Source organism: Pseudopipra pipra, chromosome 1 (genome assembly GCF_036250125.1).
Source record: "Pseudopipra pipra isolate bDixPip1 chromosome 1, bDixPip1.hap1, whole genome shotgun sequence".
NCBI classification, from domain to species: Eukaryota; Metazoa; Chordata; class Aves; order Passeriformes; family Pipridae; genus Pseudopipra; species Pseudopipra pipra.
This window is the reverse complement of record NC_087549.1, coordinates 33,658,839-33,684,764: the sequence shown is the minus strand read 5'-3', so window position 1 is coordinate 33,684,764 and position 25,926 is coordinate 33,658,839. Positions and strand designations below refer to the sequence as shown.

General features: G+C 37.2%; 1 protein-coding gene across 8 annotated transcripts in view; it reads right to left on the bottom strand.

The window, feature by feature from the left end:
* NCOA2 (nuclear receptor coactivator 2) overlaps positions 1–25,926 on the bottom strand; it is a 185,949-nt gene that overhangs the window by 40,915 nt on the left and 119,108 nt on the right. For all 8 annotated transcript variants that reach the window (XM_064651190.1, XM_064651235.1, XM_064651207.1 and 5 more), the window contains 6 exons: positions 12,830–12,933; positions 7,881–8,058; positions 6,300–6,485; positions 5,358–5,459; positions 5,121–5,261; positions 1,869–2,016 (listed from right to left, as the gene is read on the bottom strand). In XM_064651190.1, the coding sequence (XP_064507260.1) occupies positions 1,869–2,016; positions 5,121–5,261; positions 5,358–5,459; positions 6,300–6,485; positions 7,881–8,058; positions 12,830–12,933 (859 nt within the window). The remainder of the gene's footprint in view (positions 1–1,868; positions 2,017–5,120; positions 5,262–5,357; positions 5,460–6,299; positions 6,486–7,880; positions 8,059–12,829; positions 12,934–25,926) is intronic.

Here is a 25,926-nt window from a genome sequence, read left to right as displayed (position 1 = left end):
TCATTAACAAATCAGTGGAAGAGAAGAAAAACAAAATTATACTTCATTTAAATGACAGTCATTAGAAATGCAGATAGGTTACAATTTCAAACCCTCTCCCTTTAATGTATCTTTCCTCTAAATTTGACAAGAGCTAACTTCTAGAACTGACAGAAATCTCATCTGAAACATATGACCCAACAAATACATGTTTTACAAGACAGCTGTGGACAGCTGTTTGCTGGAGAGTTTTAAATTTCTGTGAGATAGCCCCACCACAAGGCTGGAGTGGGCTATTTGCCCACCAAGTTCATAGTGAAAAGAAAGTTGAAAAAGTCACATTTCTACACTGCCAGAGTATTTCAATACTGCTCCAAAACAGCATGTGAGCCAAGGGAACTACTGGATACTGCTTTAGAATGAGAACAGTCTGTTAGCAATCTAGTCTTGCACAGGCATTTAGGAAAAGGGAAGAAGGAAAAAAACCCCAAACCACACACACGTGAGCTGAAACTCGTATTTTAGAGACACAGGCTGTAAGACAGAGGAAAAAGAGGAGAGAGAGACCTCCCCCCCCCAAGAAAAAGCTCTTGTGAGAGCACCTGAAGGTCACTTCTCTTTTCCTCAGTAGATTTTAATTAGTTTATAGGAAGATGCAATATACTTTTTACTTCTGTGTTAAAACCTAATTCAGAAAAATTAGAACACATTCTCAAATACTAAAAGCTACAGAAGAGACAGAGCCAAGTAGATAATGAAGAAAAAAAAAAGAGGTTCTGACAAAAGTCAAATCAACTCTGAACTTCTAAAAACAAATATTCAGGGAACATTCCTAATATGCATTTTCCATGAGACGAAAACCACTCCTACTTGCACAGATTAAGTAAGTGCAGATAAACCTTCACATTTTGATAAAGCATGAGAAGTGAAAAAACTGAAGAACACAGAGTAGTGACCCTTGTTATTCTGTATTTGTTACCTTACATATAAAGGCAAAGGTGAACAATATGAACTATAAAAAGAGAGGCGGATTTTTAAAACCTTATTACAAATACAATAGTACCAGCATTCTGCTAAAAAAAAAAGAGGGAAGAATATATGCAAGTGCCATTTTTAACTTAATGGTCCTTCCTTAAATTTAAAATTTAGCACTTCATGAAATACTAGGTACATTCAGAAATCCAAAGAAAAAAAAATTTCAGACAGCTTTTGGTCATGTCAATTTGCAAATCTACAATTTCTGTAAAAGCACTGTTTTATTCTTCTCAGAAAAAAAAAAAAGATTCTGCGGATTCAAGGAAAACAGCATTGTAATTATAATCAGCCAACACATCTAACACAAATAGGACACACAGTGACTTAACAAAAATTGTATGTTGAAGTTCTGATACTCATCCTTGACTTTAACACATTATTGACTGTGCTTTTTAAAAAAAAACAAAATTAATAGTGGTGGCATTTCTCAGGATTAGACATGTGAAAGCCACTGCTCCAAGCACCAGAAAAGACCAGGAACGAAGAGAATCAAGGTCCTAGTAATTATAATGTGTACTTTTAAGAAGACCCAGCACCAAGGTATGACAGACTGTGAACTACAGAAATTTAATCCTTCAAAGTTTTCTAGATTTAATTATATTTGGAAAGTTTCTTGCGTCTATTATGCAAAATACAGGAAATTAAAATACTGAAATTAAGAACGCGACATTAAAGGAAATTATGTATGTTTAATGGAAGATCTTAATGTGAAAATCTAGCATGCCATTTTTAAATCCTGAAATAATCTTACAGCCTTTTCCTGCTGCAAGCATTGATTTCAAAATCTTATGCAACCTTGTACTTCCCATGTCTCTTTGCAGAGTGTGTGGATGTAGCAAAGTGGCCAGGATTACCTGTGAAGCATATGAAAGGAGACTACAAGCTGAGGTTCATTAGTCGTCTGAGAACGGATGAGCTTGCTCTTCGTTTGGGCAGAAGCGATGGTGCCATCCGACAAGGAAAACCGATAAACAGGACTAAAAGCTAGTCCCTGCCTCAGCACTGCAAGCAAGCAAAATAACAGAATTAAATTAATGAGAAACTGGAGTACAGGTAGCTTAGCTGCTCAGCATCTGATGTTCTAAATCCATCAGCACTGATATCATAGATACTGTGCTACTTAAATAAGGAGAAAACCCCCCACTTTTGAAAATAAATAGTTGCAATGCACATAAAATAAAGGATCCCACATACTGTAGGGTGATTAAAAGAAAATCTATATGGAGTGACAGCAATAACAGGAAGTTACTATGAAATACAGTGTATTTCAGGAGTAAACAGGAAGTTCTTGATATCCATTTCACTCTTCATCAAATATGTGTCTAATTCCTTTTTTTCCTCATACTTTTTTTCATCTGTATCATCTATACTGTGATGATTAATATAAATGTCTTTAGTTTTTAGATCATGTTTCCAACAGCCTGTATCTTTTCCTCCATATTGCCTGCTTAAACTGTCTTGTAACAGTTACTTTTAATACATCTTTAATTTAAAAAAGTACATAAATCTCTTACATGGGAACAACTGGAAATAAGAACAACTAAAATGAGAAAGTTTTACTTTCTAAAGAACAAATAACAAAGATATACAACTCAAAAAAATGACAAATACAATTACCTAAGCTAAAATTTGGGCTGTGTTACCCTTTCCCAGTGTTGACTGCATTTCAGTTTTGGTGTTTACTTCACTGTACATATTTTGCAGCTCTTTAAGTTTTCAGTGTATATCTGAACTTCAAGAAATTCAACCTCTACAAATACTTTTAATTTCCTATTTTTTTCATACATATACATTTTCTGTGGTTTTTTTTTATTTTTTTTTTTAATTAACAGTATAATCTGATCTTCATTTCATTGCTTGTCTTTCAGTATTTCCTGTTGTAATGAAATTACATGGTTTTCCAAGGGTGGCCTTTATTTGTCTCATCTACAGAGCTACCACATTTTCAGCCTTGCAAGACTGGGTATGATTGCTTTCCTTCCCTGTCCCCCACTGTTATATATTGTTCTGCAAGATTTCAAAGTATTATTTAGGCACTGAGAAAACAGGAAGCACAATTTAAACAACCAGAAGGGTTTCTTTCAGAGTAAAAACGTAAAGAAAAACAAAAACCTACAACTGTGAAACAATACAAAGCAAAATTTCACTGTTAGGTATGTCATTGTTTCAGTTTAACCTTTGGGCACCAGAAGGTCCAAAGCTCTTAACTTTAGCATATACCACATCAGGAAATTCCAGTACTCAATGCCAACAGGATACAAGTGAAATCTCTACTTAAATCATTTTCCAAACCAATTCTTTAAGCAAACAAGAATGTTTCCGTATTCCTCTTGAGGAAATGCTGTTTTTCTGACTGTGGCCAATAAAAACTTACCATATATTCTGCATTTTATACTGACATTTAATTTCAAAGCATGTTTTTTTATTGTTTATCAAGCTAATTCTGCATTTTTTTTTTCACGTTGCAACACCGGATTACTCGTAGGAGACCATTACTTTCTCTGCTTCTATTCTCAAACTATAACGACTTAAAAAATGCAAAGAGTTTCTCAGTCAAGCACAAAGATACTATGGCCCAAGATATGCCTTGTTTTTCTTCTCTACACTGCAGGGCAGGGGAGGGAAACATTTCAGCCATTAGTCCTCCCCAGTGCTGTATCCTTTGCAATAAAGCAATTCCAGAGGTTTTTCCTCCCCCTCTTGTCACTCACTCTCTTCAGTTCCACAAGAGAAGAGCCTTCTCATTTAGACTAATTGTACAGCTTATACCACAACCCTAAGCCTCTCCTGCAAAATGATACAGTGTAAACTCCAAAGCACATATATTTTCATCACTTCACAGATAGCTTAGAGAGGACTCATTCAAACCTTGGCACTAGGTGTAGGAGCTGCTAATTTGGTCAGGAACAACTTGAAGAGGACTGAAGTAACAAGTGCCATAGCAGATACTCCTAAGTGACCTTTGGCACCGGTGGGTTCTTACCTGAAACTATTCTCTAAACCCCTGGTGTAACTTTAACTGCATACTACCCTCTTCAGTTCTGTCTGAAATCACAGCATAAGGCTGTGAACTCTCAGCACTTCTACTGTATATACCTCAAAAAGTGTTATCTAAAACACCACAGTATTTCTGCGTCTCCACATTCCTAAAACGCCACCTTTAAAGTTTCATGAAAGCAGAACATATTAAAGACTATTTAACTAATGCCTCATGACTAAAGCTCTTTTTTTGTGTGTATTTGGTGGAATAATTTGATATTTCAGTTACAATTTGGTTCCAAGACGGCATGCCTGCTGCTTAATGACCATAGTAACTATTTGTTACAGGCTGGCTGTAAACCCTGTTCTACAAACATGAACCCAAAGAATGATGCTCCTGCACTGGAAATGTTCCAGTTATTCCCCACTGGTTTTGAAATTACTTTCCCATGGACTAGAAAGGGTCATTTGTTTTTACTAATTTGGATCTATGTTACTAGAATTAGCAGTATAAGGGTTTTATCAAAAATCCCCATCCAGTCACTGCCACAGAAACCTCATGGGGAACCTTTCACAGTGCAGTATCCTCCTACATCTTACCTGCCATAATCTTGACTAAGTAGATGTGCTTGTGCTATATTCTATAACACTTATCAGCTAGATACAGTGCAACAATGCAGGTTTGCAAACAGCATAAGTGCTGCAGCTTTGGCAATTCACACTGAGTGTTTCTCACAGGGAAACGTGGCGGTAAATGTCCATTTTTGTAGAGAAAAGGAATATAGGTCAATGATCAGCAATGTGTGAGTTGAGGTTCTGAAGAATGATGGGCAGTGAATATTTCATTGGGCAACATGCAAGGGTCTTTCATTCCAAAATAACTGACATTTTGAAGCTTTAAAGCACATTCCAAGGTGGCACAGTTATAACAAGCAGGCTAAAACAACAGGGTGAAAGGTGCAACATCTGTACAGAGAGCCATCAGTGTGTCAGGTAGATCAGCTTGAGAAGGGGACTGTCACTAGTCCTTGATTGTTCCATGTAAACATAACAAAGAGAACAACAACCAAGAGATACAAATGACAAACAGTTTAAATATAGAAAGTGCTAAAAATATGAAACCTAACCTTCCTGGTGATGCCTCTTGGCAAAAGATATTTCTCCCTCGTGCTGTAAATGGAACCTCTGAATGCATCTTCTCACCAAATCCTCCCAGCCAGGTTTCATGGCTGCTCGCATGGTACTTGTGTCCAGTGAAGTTATTTTGCCTGGTATTAGATACATTAGAAAACACTTGTTACAGCAATTTCCCCATTGAGGAAAAGAAATTAAAATTAAAAACTCCTACTCGTGTTTCACAATACCTTGTAGATCCTGGCGTGTAGTAAAGCTCTCTGATGAATGAAGAAGCGGTCTTTCCTTCATTGGTGCTCTTCTTGCAACACAAATCAAGCAAGACTGCAAATCTGAAAGAAAAATGTTAATTTTTTATAGAAGGGGAAGACTTTTGTTTACACAAAGACTTCAGAAATATTTTTAAAAAGTTCCTTAAATCCATTTGAACCAAAAAATAGGTCTTGTGCCAATAAAAAGATATACAAAACTCAGGGAGTTTATATCTTCGTTATTTCCTACAACACTGAACAAAACAAAAAAGGTGGGTTTGTTTTCTCTTTTTGAAGAAAAATTATCAAGGACTCCAGCACAACTGATAAGTATTGGCACATGTTTTGCATACACCTGTAGTAGCTCAACTGTTCTGGAGATAATTAATAAACAAGAATACACTGCAGGCACAAAGAGTACACTTCTACAACACTCACCATTTCGAACCTTCTAAGCCACATTTCTTAAACATGCCCCAAATGCTTGCTGTCTCTGAGAAAGCAGCTTCAAAATAACCATTTGTACTTACCTGAATACTTATAAAAGAATCTGAGGAAATTTACCTGCTGAAGTAGTAAATGGTAAAGGAAATGGTAAACCACGATTGTCTTCAAATTCTAAGAATTCAAAAAATTGCCCTTCAAAACTTTCTTCCCAGTCAGCTACATTCTTCTTACAACTGAAGCAATATAAAACTAGGATATCTTTTTTAAGGTAAACAGTTTCTCTCAATTTCAACTATACTGGTTTAACGAATAGGTGCATGCAAGTGTATACACTCATAGCCAAGATGAAAGTATCTTTCTACACTTAAATGAAAAAGGAAAAAAACTTATAATTTTTCCATTTTTTCAGGACTTAGAGCTCACTTTATCAATTGCCCCAAAACTTCAATAACACAAATTTAAAGTGGTAATTACCTTCACCGTCCTCCTTGAAGGAATTTGGTTGAGAAACAGCAAAGCACTGCATAGTTTCATATTTCTGATGTGCTTCCTGGTTATCATGGCCTTCTTCAGAATCAGCAAGAGGTTTTACCAGCATCCGACAAGTAAAGGTATGGCTATTACGCCTAGGAGTGTCACCAGACCAAGATCCCCCGTTCACTGAGCAAAAGCAAAGATCACATAGTGAGATAAACCTGGTAGCAGGCATTTCTGCTGCTTATCCACAGGAAATTAATCAAGGTGCTTTGCAAACAAGCTCATTTAACAACAACAATCTAATTTTAATATTAAAGCCCAAGCCAGCACATAACAAAGTGATTTACAAAATTATCAGATTTTAAGAGCCCTGCTAATTTGTTCAGTTATCATGCTTTTTTCAAATGACTTAAAATGACATAGTAGAAAAGCAGGATAAAAGTCCAAATATTGGTGCATGTAAAAGTTACACAGTACTGTATAGATCAGGTTAATTTGTAAGTCTGGAAAAAATAAGGCAGCATGTAGGATCTTTCCAGTGAACTTAAAAGTTATTAATACAAAAGAGATGTCTGCACTGTACAAAAATCTGTGTCCAGATTAGAAAGGGAAAGAAAAGGAACTAATATGTATTTATAAAAACAGGAAACAATACAATAGGGAATATACTGAAACACACAGTCTCTGCTACAATGGGAAAGACTGAAGGGATGAGAATGACCTGGGTGGAGTGATGGATAAAATAAAGGCCTAACACAGTGCTTAAGACAAGTAAAAAAAAGAAACAAAATCCTTAGATGCACAAATATAGGTACTGGACATTAGTTGGAATGAATTAATGTAGCACAATGTAAGGAAATAGCAGGGTCATATTTAAAATACTCTTCCCTTGCCCTCTTGAGTCATAAAATGCAATAAAGGCAGTAATATATTGAGTTTAGCCATTTACATTTTTGCTTCTTCAGGGTATATAAGTACACTAATAAAATGCTACAGTGAATTGCATAATACTTTAAAAACTGCTGTAGGTAAGTGAGGCACCCGGTATTGACTTTCTCCTTCTTTTCACCTCCTCTGAAATACAATCACATTAAAACTAATACCAATATGAATCAAAAAATGGCTGCAACTAACAAAAACAGGTTTTGAAAGATAAGCGTAAATACTGCTAAGAATAAAAACATTGAAATAAAAATCCTAGTATAAGGAGGTTGCCGGTTTTTCTTATATATTCCCCCTTTTCTGGGCCATTCTTGGAAAAACCAGCCTAGACAGAGAACTAACAGGGAGTTCACATAGCTAATGCTGTCTTTTAGTGATTCACCCTGGAGATCCATTAAAAAGTATCAGCTAACATGAGTTACTAAGAGCAATTTTAACAAAGAAAAATTTGAAAAGAGTGGAGGATGCTTTTGAGAATAATATTAATAATTCATAGTCTATATATACATTAAAAATATATAGTGTATATGATGAAACTGTAAGTAATAGAAGGACATTAACTTCAGCTATTGAAACATTGACTTATAAAATCAAAGTTAAATAAGTAATGATATGATATGAGGAAAAGTTATATACCTAAAGATTTTGGCAGCAGGATTTTGACAAATTCATTGTGGTCCCCTACATGCAGGATGCTATATATGCTTGTGTTCATCAGCTCTTCTTGGTTGTACCTCAGGTACTGTGTCACATTCTCAGAAACAAACACGACATTACCTTCTGGGTTCACTACGAAGAAGAACCCATCTAGGGCCTATAGGGGGAAAAAAAGAAGAGTAGAGAGAGAGAAACACAATACCAAACAATCAGATTAACAAGATGCCCAGAAAATAAATACTCCACCCGGAAGACACAGCAGAATCTTTCCATATCAACCCCAGTTCTTATATTATTGTCTGTAATAGCAATGGACACATTTCAGATTGAGCATCTAATCTTACTTATATCAAACTAGTGTAAAAGCACAGAAAGGTGCACACTTTGCAAAATAATGAAATCCACCCATGGAAAAAACCAAATCTCCCACCCCAAACAAACAAACATAAATAATGGAAGAGGTTGCTATTTATCTGCCTGTGTATGAAGTAAGAAAGCTGGACCAGAAGATGGTTCTGCTAAAGCCACAGCCTGTTCACTCCTCTATGCAATACAGGAAGACTGATCCCAGGAAAACACCACATGCTGTCACAAGGCAAGGAAAACATAAGCAGAAAGAAAGAGAAAGATTCTCTTCTCATCCCCAGCAGTGGATCTTCATGCAGCCAGGAATGCGAGAGATTAACAGCAGAGAAGGGCAAAGGGAGCTGAGAGCAGGCAGTGAGCAGTGAGGATGGGAGAGCTTTAGTCTCTACTGCCAGGAGTGCTTTCATTTTTTTTTAATTTGACACCAGCTTAATTCAGTCCACACATGATCCAGAGAACAGGAACCAGACTTTCACCTCTTCAGCACAGCTTCACGGTTTTCCAAAGGACTTAAAGTTTCTGTGAGGAAGTGTCTACATTAGTATTTTCTGCTGAATAGTCTCCCCCCTTATCTCCTGTGACAGTGACAACCTCGCTGCAGCATTCTGTCCAAGATATCTCCCCTATGTTATCTGAAGCCTAAGCCAAATACTACATCACTTCTACCCAATGAGGATAAAGTAAAAATTTGAGTATTGGTAAGAAATTCTCATGCAAACTTTATTTTTCTTAAGATGCAAGCATGATTGTGGATGGTAGAAATGTCAGAATACATTCATCTAACTTTATCTCATAAGAGCAGATAAAGGGGGACACATTTAAACTTAAAGCACCAAAGCATTCCACTAACAACCTACACAGACTTCTTCAGCTTTGCCTGATTTATTCACCCCTCTAAGGATTGGCAGGAAATCACTAGAAGAGTTGTGAGTTATTGTATCTCCAGAGACAGAAAGAAATCAGAAAAGCACGCAACCCATGATTCATTATGGGTCAAAACCAAGTGGATCCATACTAAACCTGAACACAGCTCACTGCAAAACAGTTTAACAAGCAGGAGCTGCCATAGGAAGCATGTGGTATTTTTGATACGGCCACATTTGTACACTGTACAACTTGTGTGTTGGTCTTAGCAGGCAGTTCTCAAGTCCTCTGATTACAGAGATATTAAAAATATTGTACACTACTGGACAATTAGCAAATCCAGACAGTAAAAGAGAAGGCTTAGGATGGAATTTACTTCTGTCTTCAGCCATCTAGCACAAGGCTAAAGAGAAGACAGAGCCAGGCTCTAGTCAGAGGTTCACAAGGGAAGGATGAGACACAACAGACATGCGTTGGAAGACAGGAAACTTCACGGAGATACAAGGAAAAAAAAAATTCACTATGAAGGTGGTCAGATATGGGAAGAGGCTGGGAAACTACCCTCCCCAGAGCTATTCAAACCTTGGCTGGACTTGGATCTGGGCCACCTGCTGTACTTGGACCAGCTTGTACTGGGAGGTTGGAATACACAAGCTTCAGAGGTTCTTCCCAGACTAAGTTAGATAATTATTCTGCTCCAGTGGAGGGATAGTTAAAGCACAGTGCTCAAGCAGAGCAGCTGAGGCAATGGTTGACACACACTTTCTTCATTCTATTTTATATTACAACATAATAAAACCCACAAATAAATGCGCAAGTGTATACTTTTCCTGACTGCCTCTAAATTAAGATAAACCAAGTCTTTTTTCCTCCTGTTGTCATAAATTCTACTCTCTAAGTTTTCTTTTTTATCATTACCTTCTTGTTTCTGATAATTCTTGGTTTCTCCTGTTAATTTACTTTCTTTGGAGAGCTCCCTCCTTTCTACGTGCTTTCTTAACATTCATTACATTTTCCTGCTGAATACTATTTAGTTTAACTAGCAATGATTTACAAATTATTAATAAATTGAGGCTCTAATATAATTTTCTATTAGCACCTCTGGTATGGATTAGGATCTTAGACCGCATTTCACCACCATTTGAAACCAGTGTAAGCATGACCTCTTTGATTTAGTCCTTTCCACATCATGACAGCACCCTGTACTGTGTGAGGATATGAAAAGCTGGACCAAAGAACTGAGTTGGCTGAAAACTAATTGAAGAAAAAAGAAGATGCTAGCCACATCAGTCCCCTGAACTGGCTCACCATGGAACCACATGGTGTTTAGAGCTGGCAGAAGGGTCTGGGTTTGGCTAAACCATTCTACTTGCTAGCTGTCCACACATCAATTCAAAGGGATTGGAAAACCAAAGCCATCACAGATGTTTACTGCAGTCCTAAGGAGAAAATTTTCAAAGGGGAAGATGGCAAGCAAGAGATTTTGAGAGTTACTGGCATCCCACAATAATTTTCATTTTTCTCTACTGTTTCCCAGTGTGGCAACTTCTTTGCCAAGGAAGTGCTCTGTGCTGTTTCCTCACAGCTGCTTCTTGGGTTGACCACAGAAGTGGTCTTTTGGGCCTAGAATAACAAAGGGCTTTATATTTCAGTCTCTCATTTCTTTCTATTCTATTAATAAAATAATCTTGCAGGGAGGCAGCAGCAGGCTTTTCAGCAAGTGCACCAAGTTACTTAAATATTCTAGAAGCTTTCGCTTTTGTAATAATTTCTTAATTTTGTGTCCAGATGTGAGCCACCACAATCAATAACTTTTCTCCAGAGCTACTGGGACAAAGGGTTAACAAATAATAGGCAACATGATGGAAGAGAAACCAAGAAAACAGATATTATTTTAGATGATATACTGAAATGGAAAATACATTTGTATTCTTTGAGATGTTGTCAGTTCTCTCTTGGCTATTTTCCCACACTTTCATGCTACCTACTCTATGCTTGAACCAAGAGATATGTTAAAATATTCCTCAGAGGGAGCTGCTTGATGAATTTTACTCACTTTCTTCAGCTGGAAACACTGGCTACTTTGAGGATTCTTCGGGTTTATTTTTTAATAAAAACAGACCAAATTTCTAAACCAAATCAACTAATAAACTGTTCATCAGCATTGCTATTTTTACTTGGCAATGAAAAAGAGTAGGTTTTTTGAAGAGGTTGTATAAAGGGGTTTTGTAAAGATGAAATAACTTAATTGCATTTCCTTAAGGCGATAAAGACACAAAGAAAGTATCTGTAGTCTTTTCACAGCAAACATGTAACAACTTTCAGTCCTTTTTGTTTCTTGGTGCAAAAGGACCATGGTTCATTAATTGAGTTCCACAATCTTTCATTGTTAATATGCAATGGTTTCAATGCAAAGAAAAACTAAATTAAATGGAATAATGGAACAGACAGGTGATTTTACATGTCATGTTTGCTGCAATAGCCAATCATGCAAGATAAAGCCAGGAGAAATACTGCCTTATTCTTATTTTCCCTGTGATTAAAACAGGTCATTACAATTAAATTAATAGAAAATTTACAGATAAATTTTAGCATAGCAACGTAAGAGATGAGTGTTTAACCTTGTTTGATAGCAAAACCAACAACACTCAATACAGTGAGTATGCATAATAAATAATTAATTTGTTAGCCCTACTTTTTAAAGAACAATGTTTTTGCTCCAACCTGTCTAATCTTTCTTATGTTTAGTACTCTGTATTTGGAGCCCTTATTTCATACGCAGTATAGAAAACTATGTGTTCATTTAACAAATTATGAAAAATAACTGGCAAATTGGCAAAGTGTTCACAAATAGTTAAAGCTGTTATAAATGCATTGAGAAATGATCAATAATTATGCTTTTGCCAAAGCTGGTTCCTTTAGCCTGATTCAGAGTTTGTGTTTTATGTTATCTAAAGTAACATTTATTCTTCCTTACAGATAAAGTCCACAGCCAGAACAGGAATAAACAGTTTGCAAGTGAGCTTAAGCAGATAAAGCAGTAGTGCCAAAGGACAGTAGCGTATGACATTAGGATCCCAGACAACATCCCTACCCAACATTACTATTAATACATTTGGAAGCTAGGTTTTACCCACACAGCCTTTTGGAGTATCAAAATAAAAGTTAAAATCAAACAGAAATCTTAACTGAATAAACTGAAATGCACATTTTGAAAAGCTTTCTAGATTACTTTTATATTCTAGAGGGGAGTGTCCTGCTGTAAGTGCTGAAATGCCAAAATATTAAAACAGTATAGCAATAACATGCAATTCCAGAGGAAGCATTATTCACTTGTATATCACTGTATATATAAGTTAATGTTTAGGTGGAACAGGTCTTCCACAGCTGTTGTGGTTTAGAACAAATAAAACACGCAGACACCCAAGATTTGCTACCAGCTGAAGCCCCTCAAGTTATCTGTATTCCAAAGAAACAGAACTCTCTTTTTCTGCCTCTTCCTACTCCAAGTTAAAGAGAGTTTCATCACTGAATCCAACTGAAATCGGCTGTTTGCTCTTAAATGACAATCCCAAGTAGCCAAGATGGCTTGTCTCTCTTGACCTTTCCTTTATGGCGACCTCTGACTACACCTTATAATTTAATTCATCCTAAGAGGAGCAAAACTACCTTAAATAAAGGAATTTTGTGCTCTTTACCTCAAGCATCATTGGTCCAAGTGCATCCTTGTCGATGACACTCTGACCCGTAGATGATACATCTGCTTTTTGCACTTCATCTTCATTAGCTGCTGCTGCTTTTTCTGCAATAGAGAAAACTATGTCTTAAATGACAGAGCAGTGATCCCTCAGAGATACACCAAGAGCCCACAGAGAATTGAGAACTATGAAACAGTTACAGTGCAACAGTTCTGAAAATGAGATTAAACAGTCTTCCATAATGATTCAACAGAAACATAACCAGCCTATTTGCTTCTCAGTTTTCAGATTTTATGACACAATTGAAATAATTTCTGCTGTTTCTCTGCTAGACATTTTACTGAACTACAAAACCTAACACTGGGCAAAGACAAGGGCCTTACATGAAGATGCAGTGAGCAAAAGCCAGGATCAAGGTGTATTAAAAGACTGATCTAAAACAGCATGCAAAGCTTACAGCTGCACAACTTTTCCACAATAGCTATATTTAGAAGGAAAAACAGAAGTCCGCAATCTAGTGTTTCAGTACTGAGAAACAGCCATCTCGGTTCTGTTCCCATGCCTCCACCCACATTCTTACTATCACACAATTTTCATACCACCTTATTTGTCAATATGTTATCAGAACTACATACAATTTCAAGTGCTGTATTTGAAAATTACAGGCAAGAAAATAATGATTTAAGGTTTCTGGAACATAATGCCAGACATTACAAGGTGTTATATACAGCATCACAGATCACACCCAACTCCAAATGTATGGGATGCTCACAGAACTTGCAAATCTAGTGGGTTTATAGTTCATATCAAGTAATGGACTGTATTAATTTTTCTACTCCAAGAATGATTCTGGTGTTTAAGGGTGAAGTAAAAGAAGTAATAAAAACACTATACAAAATACCTATTCTAGTATTACATATTGTACATAGCAAATTGAAATTAGTAACTTTTTGTTGCTAGTTCTATACTCAAAACATTTTTTTATTATTTTTCAAGCAGCAGTTATGTAAAAGTAATGCCACCCTGCAATCTAGAATATTAAAAATAGTTAAGGATTTCTTATTTTTAGTATGATTTTTACATTATTTTAACAAACACACAAGCACACTGAAGTTACAAGAACAAGAAATTATGCCTTCTACAACAATAAACCAGAAGATTAATTTAGGAATTACTGAAAGTACAATGTATTGATGGTACAAAGGGCCTCTGGAAAATCATCTCTAGTGAAAATTAAAGCATCAGTCATAGAAATCAAAATGTATCCAAATGTACAGTATTTCCTGCTATCTGAAGATCTGCAATACTGCAGCCAAAGTTCCTCTGAACTTTCCTTGGCAAAGGTTATACAGTCAGTGTCAATATATGCTGCTTAGACATACAGTAAAGAAATTGCTTCTGAGAACCCCTGAGTGTTCTCCTATCAGTGATCACCCACTGGCAATAAGGCTTTGGTCACTCAGGCTGTCTCATCCTAGAATTCTACGGTTTCTTGCTTTCATGAAAAGATTCATGAAAATCTTAGCTGTCTTCTTAGGGTATGTTCTTACACTATATAACACCATTGTGAATAATGATGAAACAAAATTGCTCTGAAGATAGATTGTTGCAACTAATGGTCTAATTTTAAATCACTCTTATTAGCTCTATAATCTGATAGAAATAAACACAGTAGAAATAACTATTAACATTTCCTCTACAACTTAAATTCATCAGGATACAAAATTAGTATTTTTGGTTTAGACTAGGGACTACAGTGAGATTTTATAAATATTTTTTTTTCCTTACCTTTCTTCTTTTGGCAAAAAGTAGAATTTAGATGTAACGGAAAAACAATTGAACGATCCTTCCCATACTACAATACAGCAGAGTTGGCACCATATGATGATACAAAACTGAAAACATGTTCTAAAAATTCTAAAAGAATTCTAAAAATAGAGCTGAGCTTTTAATAAAGTCAGTGATGATATCTGTTTCCCATCTGTTCCTGGTAGCATAAAGTGATCTCTAGTTTCACACTGTAAAATGTTATAATGGATAGGGATAGCAGCTTCCTGCTCTCATCCCCTCACGCTGCTTCAGCCATTGAGATCATCTTGTCTATGGGAGGACATGGGATTATTCTCTATGTACCAGAAATGGAGGGGCTGCAGAGATGGTCCAGCAATGGTGTGCAAGGACATTAATTACATGCTGCTTCCAGCAGGTAACCAGCACCAGTTTACAGAGACTACTTTTACCGATTGTTTTTCACATAATACAAAATATTTGCTGTGATTCTTTTTCGCTCTTACAACCATGGAGTTCATACAAACCATCAATAACATCTATAAAAGCAATTGTTGTCTTTTATGCACACTGGTGGGGTTTTATACAAACGAAAAAGAGAATGTTTCTAATTACTGTAATGGTAGTCAACACAAAATCTGAAATACCAGGTCACATCAAGGATCTCTTAAACCTCACATCCAGTTCCTGAGTGGCTGCTTTCCTCTCTGATTCCCCATTTCTCCACTTTGACTCTTTCAGTCCTAACTGCCTGTTTTATCACTAGTTGTCCCTCACAACCAATTAACCTCTCCATTTTCTTTTCCCTTTGACGCTGTTTTCCTCAGAGGGCTCAAGAAACAAAGTACGTGCTCAGAGAAAAAATGCAAATGCTATTTAGACACAAATGTTACCTGTCCACCTCTCCCCAAGATACTGACAATGTACACTACACTACTGATGACATTTGGCGAGGCATTCTGAAAAGCATTATAAATCACAAGTGCTCCAAAATTATGGACTTCATAACTGGATCTGTAACTTAATTGTGTAAGAATTCAAGTAACTGGAGAGCTTAGAAGAGGTTACACATTCAGGCCACAAGCCACACTTATTTAAGTGGCATTGTATAGGAAACCGTGGCCTCAGACAGCCTCTGAGTAGGACCAGCTGTAACTTAGGTCATTGTTATAAAGTGCAGCTACTGATAATGTTCAACTGTGCAATGAACTGTCCATTTTTGACTAAACTACAAAGCCCTCATGAAAACTCTATCAGCATATACAGGAAAAGTAAGTCCAAATCCTGTCAGCAGTGTTGTCCTGACAGTCAGTCATGGGGAATGTCTTGAAAAGCAAATCTTTCCTTCAGCAATACAGCACATGGGGTCAATTAACAATGAGAATTTGTTGCAGGAAGGTTGGAAAAAACAGTGACTGATACACAAATTTTGAATGCTGGCAACACTCATGAATTATCCCAAGTCAGTATTTTTCATTTTTCTTAACAGTTCCAACTTATGGTGCTAAGTAATGGTGCAAAAAATGTAAAGTTTACTTTTCCTTTTTTACTTCTCCTATCTTTTCTAGGTTCACTGGGGGCCCTGCAAACAAACCAAAAATTTTATAATTTCCACACTAGATTAATAATTTTTGAAAGTTAGGGGTTAGGAAAATATCTGCAGAGGCCCAACCTCACAAAGCCTCTCAGAAGCCTTTTTTCCAGCCCCATGGGAATTGCAGGTATTGCCCTGTGATTAACCACAGCTGCTAGATTTTTCCACTGCAGCCACTCACATGGAGGGCGGGAGCCGGTTCCCTGATCTCACACCTTCCAGCGGTGCTGCCTCCTGGAACAGCGACGTCCCTGTTCAAATGTCAGCAATGTGTTACCAGGCATGCTACGGGCACAGTGGCCAAAGCAGAGCTCAGATCTAGTGTGGAAAGAGAAATATAGCCTTGTGTTGGTGGAGGAAGTGAGCCGGGTGGAAAGGGGCTTCCCACGGCTTCATCAATTCTCCACTGGAGAAGGAGCGTTAAATTAGAAGCTGGTCCCATCCTTATGCATATGGCTACCAGGGATCAAGCATATTTTATCTAAATTATAGTGGAATAAACTCCACGCACATGAAATTATTATTATCTCTGCTCAATTAAGAGATTAGCCTACAGAGAGAGAAAAATTTAAATAAAATAGAAGTACCCCATAGAGAGATACTATAAAGAATATATACATCCAATTATGTAGTATTTTAGTGATGTGTGTAATTTCGACTTTAAACTGTGGTATGTTTACAATTGCATAAGCAGTAATATACTAAAATACCTATGAATATTTTCAATTGGGCATCTTCTTAGTGATCATTAACTGTATTTACTTTTCTACATTTAACATGCAGAATAAAGAAGGGAAAAAAAGCCCTCAAAAGTATTTTCTGACAAATTTATGAGTGGGAAAGCCTCAAGCTTTATTTGAAGCTCATTCCAGATTCTGAAAGCAAACCTTTGTGAAATCACATTAGTTTAACAGAAATTTGTAAGTCAGAGAAAGAGAAGCCAAAAGCAATAGGTGGAAGTCTCCTGCTACAGTTTAACTTAGGAAGCCTTCCTGGTTTTCCATCCTCCCAACTCAAGCTATGTCGGTGCTCTCTGGATTTCTGACAGCAGACTCAGAAGTGCTACTGATGGGCATCACCTTGGTTGTAATTTAAACCCTACTTTTCAACATGGACAAGCAGGACCAGCTGAAACACCTAAAAGGCTGTCTTTGTCTGTATTCAAGCTCTGCTCCAGATTCCTTAAGGAAACCTGCTACAAAAATATTTCCCCCTTGATGTTCTCTGGAAAACCAAGATGCATTTTTGAACTGAAGAACAAAACTGTAGCCTCTGCAGGAATTTCAAAAAGGTGAAGAATAATTTTAAAGAGAAAATTTACATCAACACACATTTAGTTTATTTTTCATAGGAGAAACACTTAGGGTTCTTCACAGAACAAGAATAGCAAAAAAGAGATGCTGGTGAGATCCTCAGCAGGGTAGTACCAATACTCTAAAAACTGTTGAAGAAAGAGGTGAAGCAAAAAAACCCCTGTAACAGGAAAAATCAAATTTATTATCCAATATTGTTTGAAATAGGTTTTCTCAAGTGCCCTGTATATAATTCCTGCTTCTCATAATTTTCTGAAATTGCTATTGAAATGCCACACCCATCTCAAATCACATATCCTCATTTGTATAATAGGTAAAAAAACAAGCTAAGATATTTATTACAAGTAATATTAGAAAGCTCAACTCTGCACATTCAAAAAAATCATACAAATCAAGATCCTTGTAACAGTAATGGCAACATTACTTGAAAGGGAATATAAATGCTATACAAAGTTTAAGCATGCAATTAATTTTTACACTGAACTATCCTGAAAACAACTTATCTTCTCCATTTTTTGTATGCATTAGCCAACTACTTCTGTCTTGCCTCATTCATATTTGTAAATTTGCCATGTATGATCCTTCTAAATTGCTGAGCATAGTGGGTTTCTGTGGCTAGGTTTTGGTAGCCGGGGGGACAACAGGGGTGGCTTCTGTTAAAAGATGCTAGAAAATTTCCCTGTCTGGGGAGCCAAAGCCAGCCGGCTCCAGGATGGGCTTCCTGCCACTGGCCAAGGCTAAGCCAATTAGGAATGATAGTAGTGCCTCTGTGATAACATATTTAAGAATGGAAAGTTATTGCTCTGATGAAAAATCCAGCCAGTGAAGAGTGGAGTGAGAACACGGGAACAACGTAGACACCAAGGTCACTGCAGAAGGAGGGGTAGGAGGTGCTCCAGGCACCAAGGCTGAGGCCCTGCAGCCCGTGGTGCAGCCCATGGTGGAGCAGCTGTGCCCCTGCAGCCCATGGAGGACCATCATGGTGCAGAGACCCATCTGCAGCCCATGGAGAAGCCCATGCTGGAGCAGGTGGATATCTGAAGGAGGCTGTGACCCCGTGGGAATCCCAGGATGGAGCAGGGTCCTGCCAGAGACCTGCAGCCCATGGAGAGGGAAGCCCATCCTGGAGCAGGTTTTCCCAGGTAGGACTTGTGGCCCCTGTGGAGGACCCACGTCGGTACAGCTCATTCTTGAAGGACTGCATCCCATGGAGAAGAGATCCATGGGACAGCAGTTTGGGAAGAACTGTCGCCCATGGGATGGACTCACTCTGGAGAGGTTCACGAAGGATTGTCTCCCATGGCAGGGACCCCTCAGGAGCAGGGGAAGGACTCCTCTCCCTGAGCAGTGGCAGAAACAATAACTGACCATAACCCGCATTCCCCATCTCCCTGCACTGCTGTGGGGGAAGAGGTAGACTTTGGAAGGAAGGAGGGGAGGAGGGAAGGTGTTTTTAAGTTTATTTTATTTCTCACTCTTTTGCTCTGATCCTGTTAGTAATCAATTTAACTAATATCCCCAGTTTGAGTCTGTTTTGCTTGTGACGGTGATCAGTAACTGACCTCTCCCAGCTCTTATCTCTACTCATGAATCCTTCACTGTTTTTTTTCTCTCCTCTGTCCAGTTGCAGAGGGGAGTGAGAGAGTGGCTTTAGTGGGTACCTGGCATCCAGCCAGGGTCAATCCACTACACTGCAAAACCAACATCCAAACATTCAAGGAAACAGCAGAAGTATGTAACTGTAGATACAGTATTACAAACTAATGCTAACATATAATAGAAAGTATACTTAGCAAAAGGCTACATTTTAGCTGACCTTACAGCTCTGAATATTAGATTAAATAACATTTCAATTATTAGATGTAATAATATCTGTGTGTGACTATTGCTAAGTAATTATATTGACTGTGGTAATGGACAGGAGGTTTTTAACATGAATAGGGCTGTATAGAAAGTGCCTTCAAATTTATCAAATTGAATAAGAACAGAAAAAAATGAAAAAAGGGGGAAAAAATATCGTATTTGGTAATGTGAGTAGTTTTCGATCACAGCACGTGATGAAGCAAAGCAGTGAAGAACGTGTAAGTTCTTTTGATGGTTTGCTAACCACAGGGAAAGCAGCTCTGCCTTGTAGCTATGTAATTCAAAGCACTACGATGCACGGCTCACATGGAACTTGATATCCAAATGCACGTTCTTACCCAGTTCCCATTGCCTCAACACAAGTTGCTTTTATTTCCTGAAAGCAAGTAATTTTTCAAAACACCCATGCACAAGAAACAGCAACTGTCAGCGATCAATTTTAAGACCAGCTTATCCCATCCCTGTGAATAAAGTTAGCTACTATTTTAGGGAACTGATTATGTAGTGAGGTTGCTCTTTCATCACACAGCACACATCTGTCCAGAGCAAAGAAGCTATTAGACTCTTGGATACATATTTTCCCCCAGAAACTATAGATCAAGTCTTACGGGAAAAACTATGCAGTATCTCAGGAAGGTTTTAGGAGGTAAAACAAGGGAGAATTATGCATCTGCACCGAACTAAAATTAGAAAAGCTGCCATATGGCTCTGTGAAGCCAGCAGCACGTTCTTATTCATTAGGAAGCATTCTGCTAACATAAAAACACAAGGCCTTCCTGTGCTCTCCAAATGTGTTTATCTTTTCAACATTAATGCATGATATATCATCAGGCTGCTGAAATCTCCTGCAGTGCATATTAAAAAAGCACAGCTGCACTTTTTCTCAGCACGTTTATTCACTGAGAGTAATCTAAGAGCTCAGATTTGCCCACCTCCCTGACACACAGCCCTCTTGTCAGCCCGGCTCCCCTTTGGTTGGAAAGGGCTGCATTCCCACTGCATGCTCGCCTGCCCAGCTCATCTCCCCATGCTCTGCTCAGCTCAGCTCAACTCATCACACCCACATGGTTTAGCTTCATATTTACTACTGCTAGTAGAAGCACACTTAAATGGTAAACGACCCCAGGGCTTAAGCTAAAAGCCCCTGGAAAGCTGTAAGCTCAATTACTCGCTCAGGAGTAACAGCACTTACAACACTGTGATTTCTCTTTTCTAGTGTTTTCAACTTCTAACTGGCACAGCTGCTCTCCCACCCCACACATACCTGCCCCACTTTCCCACCACAAAGAAGCATCACTAAGGCACTAGCTCTACAAAAAGCTTTGCGTTCTCACAATACCACTGAATACAGATAAACTTTCATGGAGCTCTTCAAGCTTTGAGTGAAGTCTGCTCTTAGAAAATTCAGTAACAGTAGCCAGCGCATAAAATTTTCATGGACACTGAAAGTAAAACAAGCACTGAAAACCTATGATGGATTTAGGAATAGCAACAAATGGAAGCAATAATATCTAAAATTAATACTAGTTTTATGTTTCTTAATAATTTTCACATTTTGCCATCATTCTTTTCTTGTAAAGTCAGCATTTTTGTCACTCAATACAACTTCTGTAACAAGTACTGCCTGAGAAATAATTGCCCCCAGCTCAGTTAAACTGGAACAAGGACAAAAATCATGAAATTTAACTTACCAAGAATAATATTTAACTGCTGGAGAGAAAGAAGCCTATTATCTATCTCTGTATGTATTTTATTGCTAAATACTTTAGTAGTCATTTTACTGCCTTTTTCTTGGTTTCTTCTCTTCTCCCCCTCTCATTTTGCCCGTCTTTTCTGTCATCACATCTGTGACCTCTTTTTCTTCTCATTATCACAATACTCAATGGTTTACTTCTCAAAAGTGAGGGAGAAGACAGGTGGCAGCAGCGAAGTGTCCACTCCTTCCTCCACTCGCCCCAGGAGCCAGTTGGCTCCAAGCCCCACGAGCTGGGGTCTCACAGCGCTGCATTCCCGGCACATGGCCCCATTCAGAGCACCAAGGCAGAATTTCACCCTCTATAAATGCACTTAAATAACTTCTCTGAAGATTGCTAAATCTTGGATTTAACAGCAACAGCTGAAAGTGACGTTACTTACAGAAATTTGTACCTACTATTCCAAGATTTATCTACTTAATGCAGTGGCAGTGATTATTCTCACCTGAGATTACCTCAGAAGGTCACTATTTTCTGATAAATTAAGGACTGGGGACTGAAGTAAAATCCAGAATAACAATCCTCTTGCTGCTGCTTCTTCAGTGAAGAATAAAGCATCCTATCTGGGACCCCAAATCCTCAATGGCTTGATCCATCCCCAGCACACAATAAAAATACGAAGCAACACAGCAATTAAAATAATTTCTTTGCTGATATTATTTCTAGTATTTTTATTTATCAGTAAAGACACAGAAGAACAACTGTCATACTACTCTTTAAGTGAAATCTAAACTAAGACTAGAAGGAACCTTGGACTTTTTCTCACTCCACACCTCATCTTCAACTGAGAGAATACATCAGACTACCACATAGTCAGTGGGAAGTTGTTTTTTATCTCTTGAACATGGAATTAAGCTTCCATCATGACCATCGCCTGTTGAATCCCTGGACATGCTGCAACATTAACCTTTTCCACTAAGTTTTTAAAAAAGTGGAAAGGAATATAATTGGGTAGTTTTACTCCTGCTGAATTTTTAGACAGGCCTTAGATTACTAAAATATTTGAGAATATTCAACATATGCTTTTATATAAAATGAAAAATTGTGCTTAACATGCAAACTGAAAAATCAAATGTGCATGTATATATTCCTACGTTTTACAGCTATATTCTTTCTCTTTTCTCCAGAAAGACCACCAACACTATTTTTCCAGTGTATACTGACTGCTTAGAGAGAGAGCATAAATTAATTAATCATCAAAGGTGCTGACTACCCAGGAGACTTCCTTATCAAAGGCCAAAATCCAGGATGACACTGAGAATTTATAATTTTCACTGTTTTAAAATGCTAGGGTTTGGTGTTTTTTTTTTTGCATTTACACTTCCTAAGAATGTCTAGTAACCAGCATAATCACAAATCTCTGATTGACTGTAGTGTAATTTAGAGTACTTAGTAAGTGCCTAAAATACAGTACTGAAACAGCAAAGGAGTACACATGATTCATTAAGTATATTGGCTATCAGTTCCTTACCCCAAAATATCCTCAATTTAATCTGTCACTTATTATTCTATGCTAAAATCAGATAAACAGACTCAGATATATGTAGCTGTAGACAAACACTTATCTATGAAATAGTTTTGCATCTGTTGCTACTTAGATGATTTCAAAACAGTCACGTAAACTACTTAACTGTACATGATAACAAACACCATGCATCCATCAGCATTGACTTCAAATCTGTTATGTTTATATGGCTGAATTTCAAAAGAAAGAGCCAAGCTAACTGACCTCTGCACTGAAATACTAGATACAAATATTTGGCATCGCTCAGTTAACAAAGTAATTATTTTCTTTGGTATGTATTGAATTAGAATAGAAAATTTTACTGTATTTTTTGGCATTTGAAATTTTGTAAGTGTTAGATATTTACTCAATGAGTAACCTCATCTTATTTTGATAATTCATCTCTCAAAACAGTATTAATATGAATGTCTAAATGGTGGGAGCCCAATGTTCTTTAACATTTTGGCTGAGATAATGTTTTCAAAGACAAGAAACATGGCAGGATCTGATAATTTTGTACAAAACAGGGCTCCACCATGGTCTCAGAAATAATATATTGCTTTTACAAATGTTAATAGCTCTCCAATTGGTTCTTTGACACGTAAAAACATAGGCAAGATTTTGAAAATAAAAATACAAGGGTTAATGCTCTTTAGACTAGAATCTGTAGATGTAATTGCCAAGCTAATAAAGTTACAGGTTTTCAAAACTTAGGCCAAAATAACATACTGGAAAGGAATATTAATCTAGCCAGACTCTTTTTCTTGAAGCCTTACTCCTATGTAGTCAACCAGCTGTTAAAAGGAAACAGATGATACCCTTTATTCGAATGTCACATCGCTACTATTACAAAATATCTGTCTTATTTTGGGATGCTGATGATAAATCTTTGTGACACATCAGATCCTTCACAACAACAGGCAAAGATCTTCTTGCTTTTATACACTGCCATTGATGACTGCAAAAGTTTTCAAGAGACCTAATATGGTACACCAAAAAGAAACAAGATGGATCATGGGCTCCCTATGAGCCCACAAAAAGAAGTTTCCATAATAAAGTGTAGGCCAAAATGAAGCACAGATAATTAAAGACAGCTAAGGAAGAACAGAAACAGGTTTAATTTAATGTGTCCATGCTAACATGGATAACAGGGCTCCTACTGCTTTTAATAGTACAGACTATAGTAGATAAATCTTTTACTAAAAAGCTCTAAATCATTAAGGACAAGTAAAGTTTTTTTCTGTAATAGCCCAGTGTTCAGAAATAGAAGCTTGGGCCTCTCTTCTTGTACCATCACAAGCCTCGCCAAACTTTTAAGTCAATTTAGAAACAGAAACATTTCTATTACTGCAAGAAAAGCACTAGGAAAAACAAAAGCTTCTTAAAAGAAACTGTTTACTTCTTCATGTTATTATTTAAAGGGATTTTTTAAAATTCAAATCCTTTACAAAACTGTCTTTTAGACTAATTATATTAATATATTAATTATATAAATATATTGATTTCATATATTTCAATAGTGGTTACATTACTTCAGGTACATTATGAATACAGTTGGTTGTTGGAAGGATGGTAATGATTATTAACATGCATTGTTTAAGATATTCTCTAAAATTAAAAGATCTTTATTCACTATCCTAGAAAATCTTTGCTTATCTTATTGCTAAGATTTACATCCAGACAAAGTCACTTTTAACCTCAATTGCATTAATTTGTTCTGTCACACATTAATTAGCAGACATTTTAAAATGCCTGCTAGTAGAACTGATAGGTACAAATGGACTCCCTTCAACAGACCAAAACATACTAAAAACTTAATTAATTAGGTGTTTCTTTAACCAGAAAATGTTGAAGACAATGCTCTGTCCCCAGCCATATCCCTCCTTGGCACAAAGGCTGGTAACGCAGGTCTGCAGCCAGGCCCACGCATCAGATCAGAAGTGATAATCCAAAACCTTTTCCTTCAGTCTGCAATTTACTTATTTGCTTGTAAAAAGAACATAGGTGCCTCTGCTCCTCATTTCACCCATTAGAGAACCAACAGACGAGACTTTTTAAGTAACAGTTGTTATTTCCACAGTATTATGGGTCCACCTCAGCATAAACATTTCAGGATACTGGGTCTTGAGCTGCTTCTAAATTCTAAGCCATTTGTAGACCTGGGCCAAAGTCCTTATTAAATAAACCAACCAACTAAGCAATCAAAACCCCTCCCCCCAAAACAACAGAAGAAACCATACCCCCTCCTTTGGGAAGAGTTTAAGCTGTTGAAATACAGGATATATGCTCCTCGTCTGAGCTTCAAAGAAAGAATGAATGGCAATGCCCATGACTACCACACAGCTCAGGGAAAGGAAGAGTATTCTTGTACCATAAAGGTGTTACAGACTTGCTTCTCTGTCTGTATTGCTGATATAGAAAAGGGGAAAAAAGCTTACTGGGCATCTTTACATTTTAGATTGCCAACTAATGCAAACACATAATTATATTTTGAACATTAATACAATTGTGTGACAAATTTGTATTGCAATGTTCACTTAAAATCAGCACCTGTAGCAGCTAAACAGATGGTGGCTCAACTTTCAAGCTCAACAGGATTATCACAATAATCCTTGATATTCAGCATCATAATGATTCATTAGTAAGTTTTGTATCATCCCCTAAACTATTTGATAATTTCTTACTGCAGCAACTAAGAGTAAAAACAGTCTCAGAGAGACAACAGCGAATGGAATAAAACTGTTACAGGTATGGTGTTACTGGGCCTAAAATTATGGCTAAAGCCACACTGAAGGCAAGAGACAGCATAACTGGGGAAGAAGTGAAAAACAAACCAAAGGACAGTTGCTGAGAAGAAGAGAAAAAAGCAAAGGCTTAAAAATGAAGCCCTATAAAACAAGGGGAGAAACATGGAAATGAACAGAAAATCCATTCTACATGAAAAAACACTTTTGACAGTTAGTGACAGGGAGCACTGCATTCAGAAAAGTCAAGGGGGATACGAAGAAATAACTGAAGACAAAAAAAAAAATCTAAATATTTCCTCCAACCGAAGATGGTGAAAGGTTTTGTACAAAAGCAGCAAGACAGGAAGAATTTTATGTTATTGGCACAAAACTCCTTCATATTTTTCCACTAAACACCAAAACAAACAAACCAGGAAAAATCTAAATGAGGGTTCCTCTGAGAATTCCAATCTATATTTAGAAATTACAACCTTGATATCTCTTCCTCTTCTTTTTTTTTTTTAAATTTCCAAGTGAATGAAATGTTATATTTAA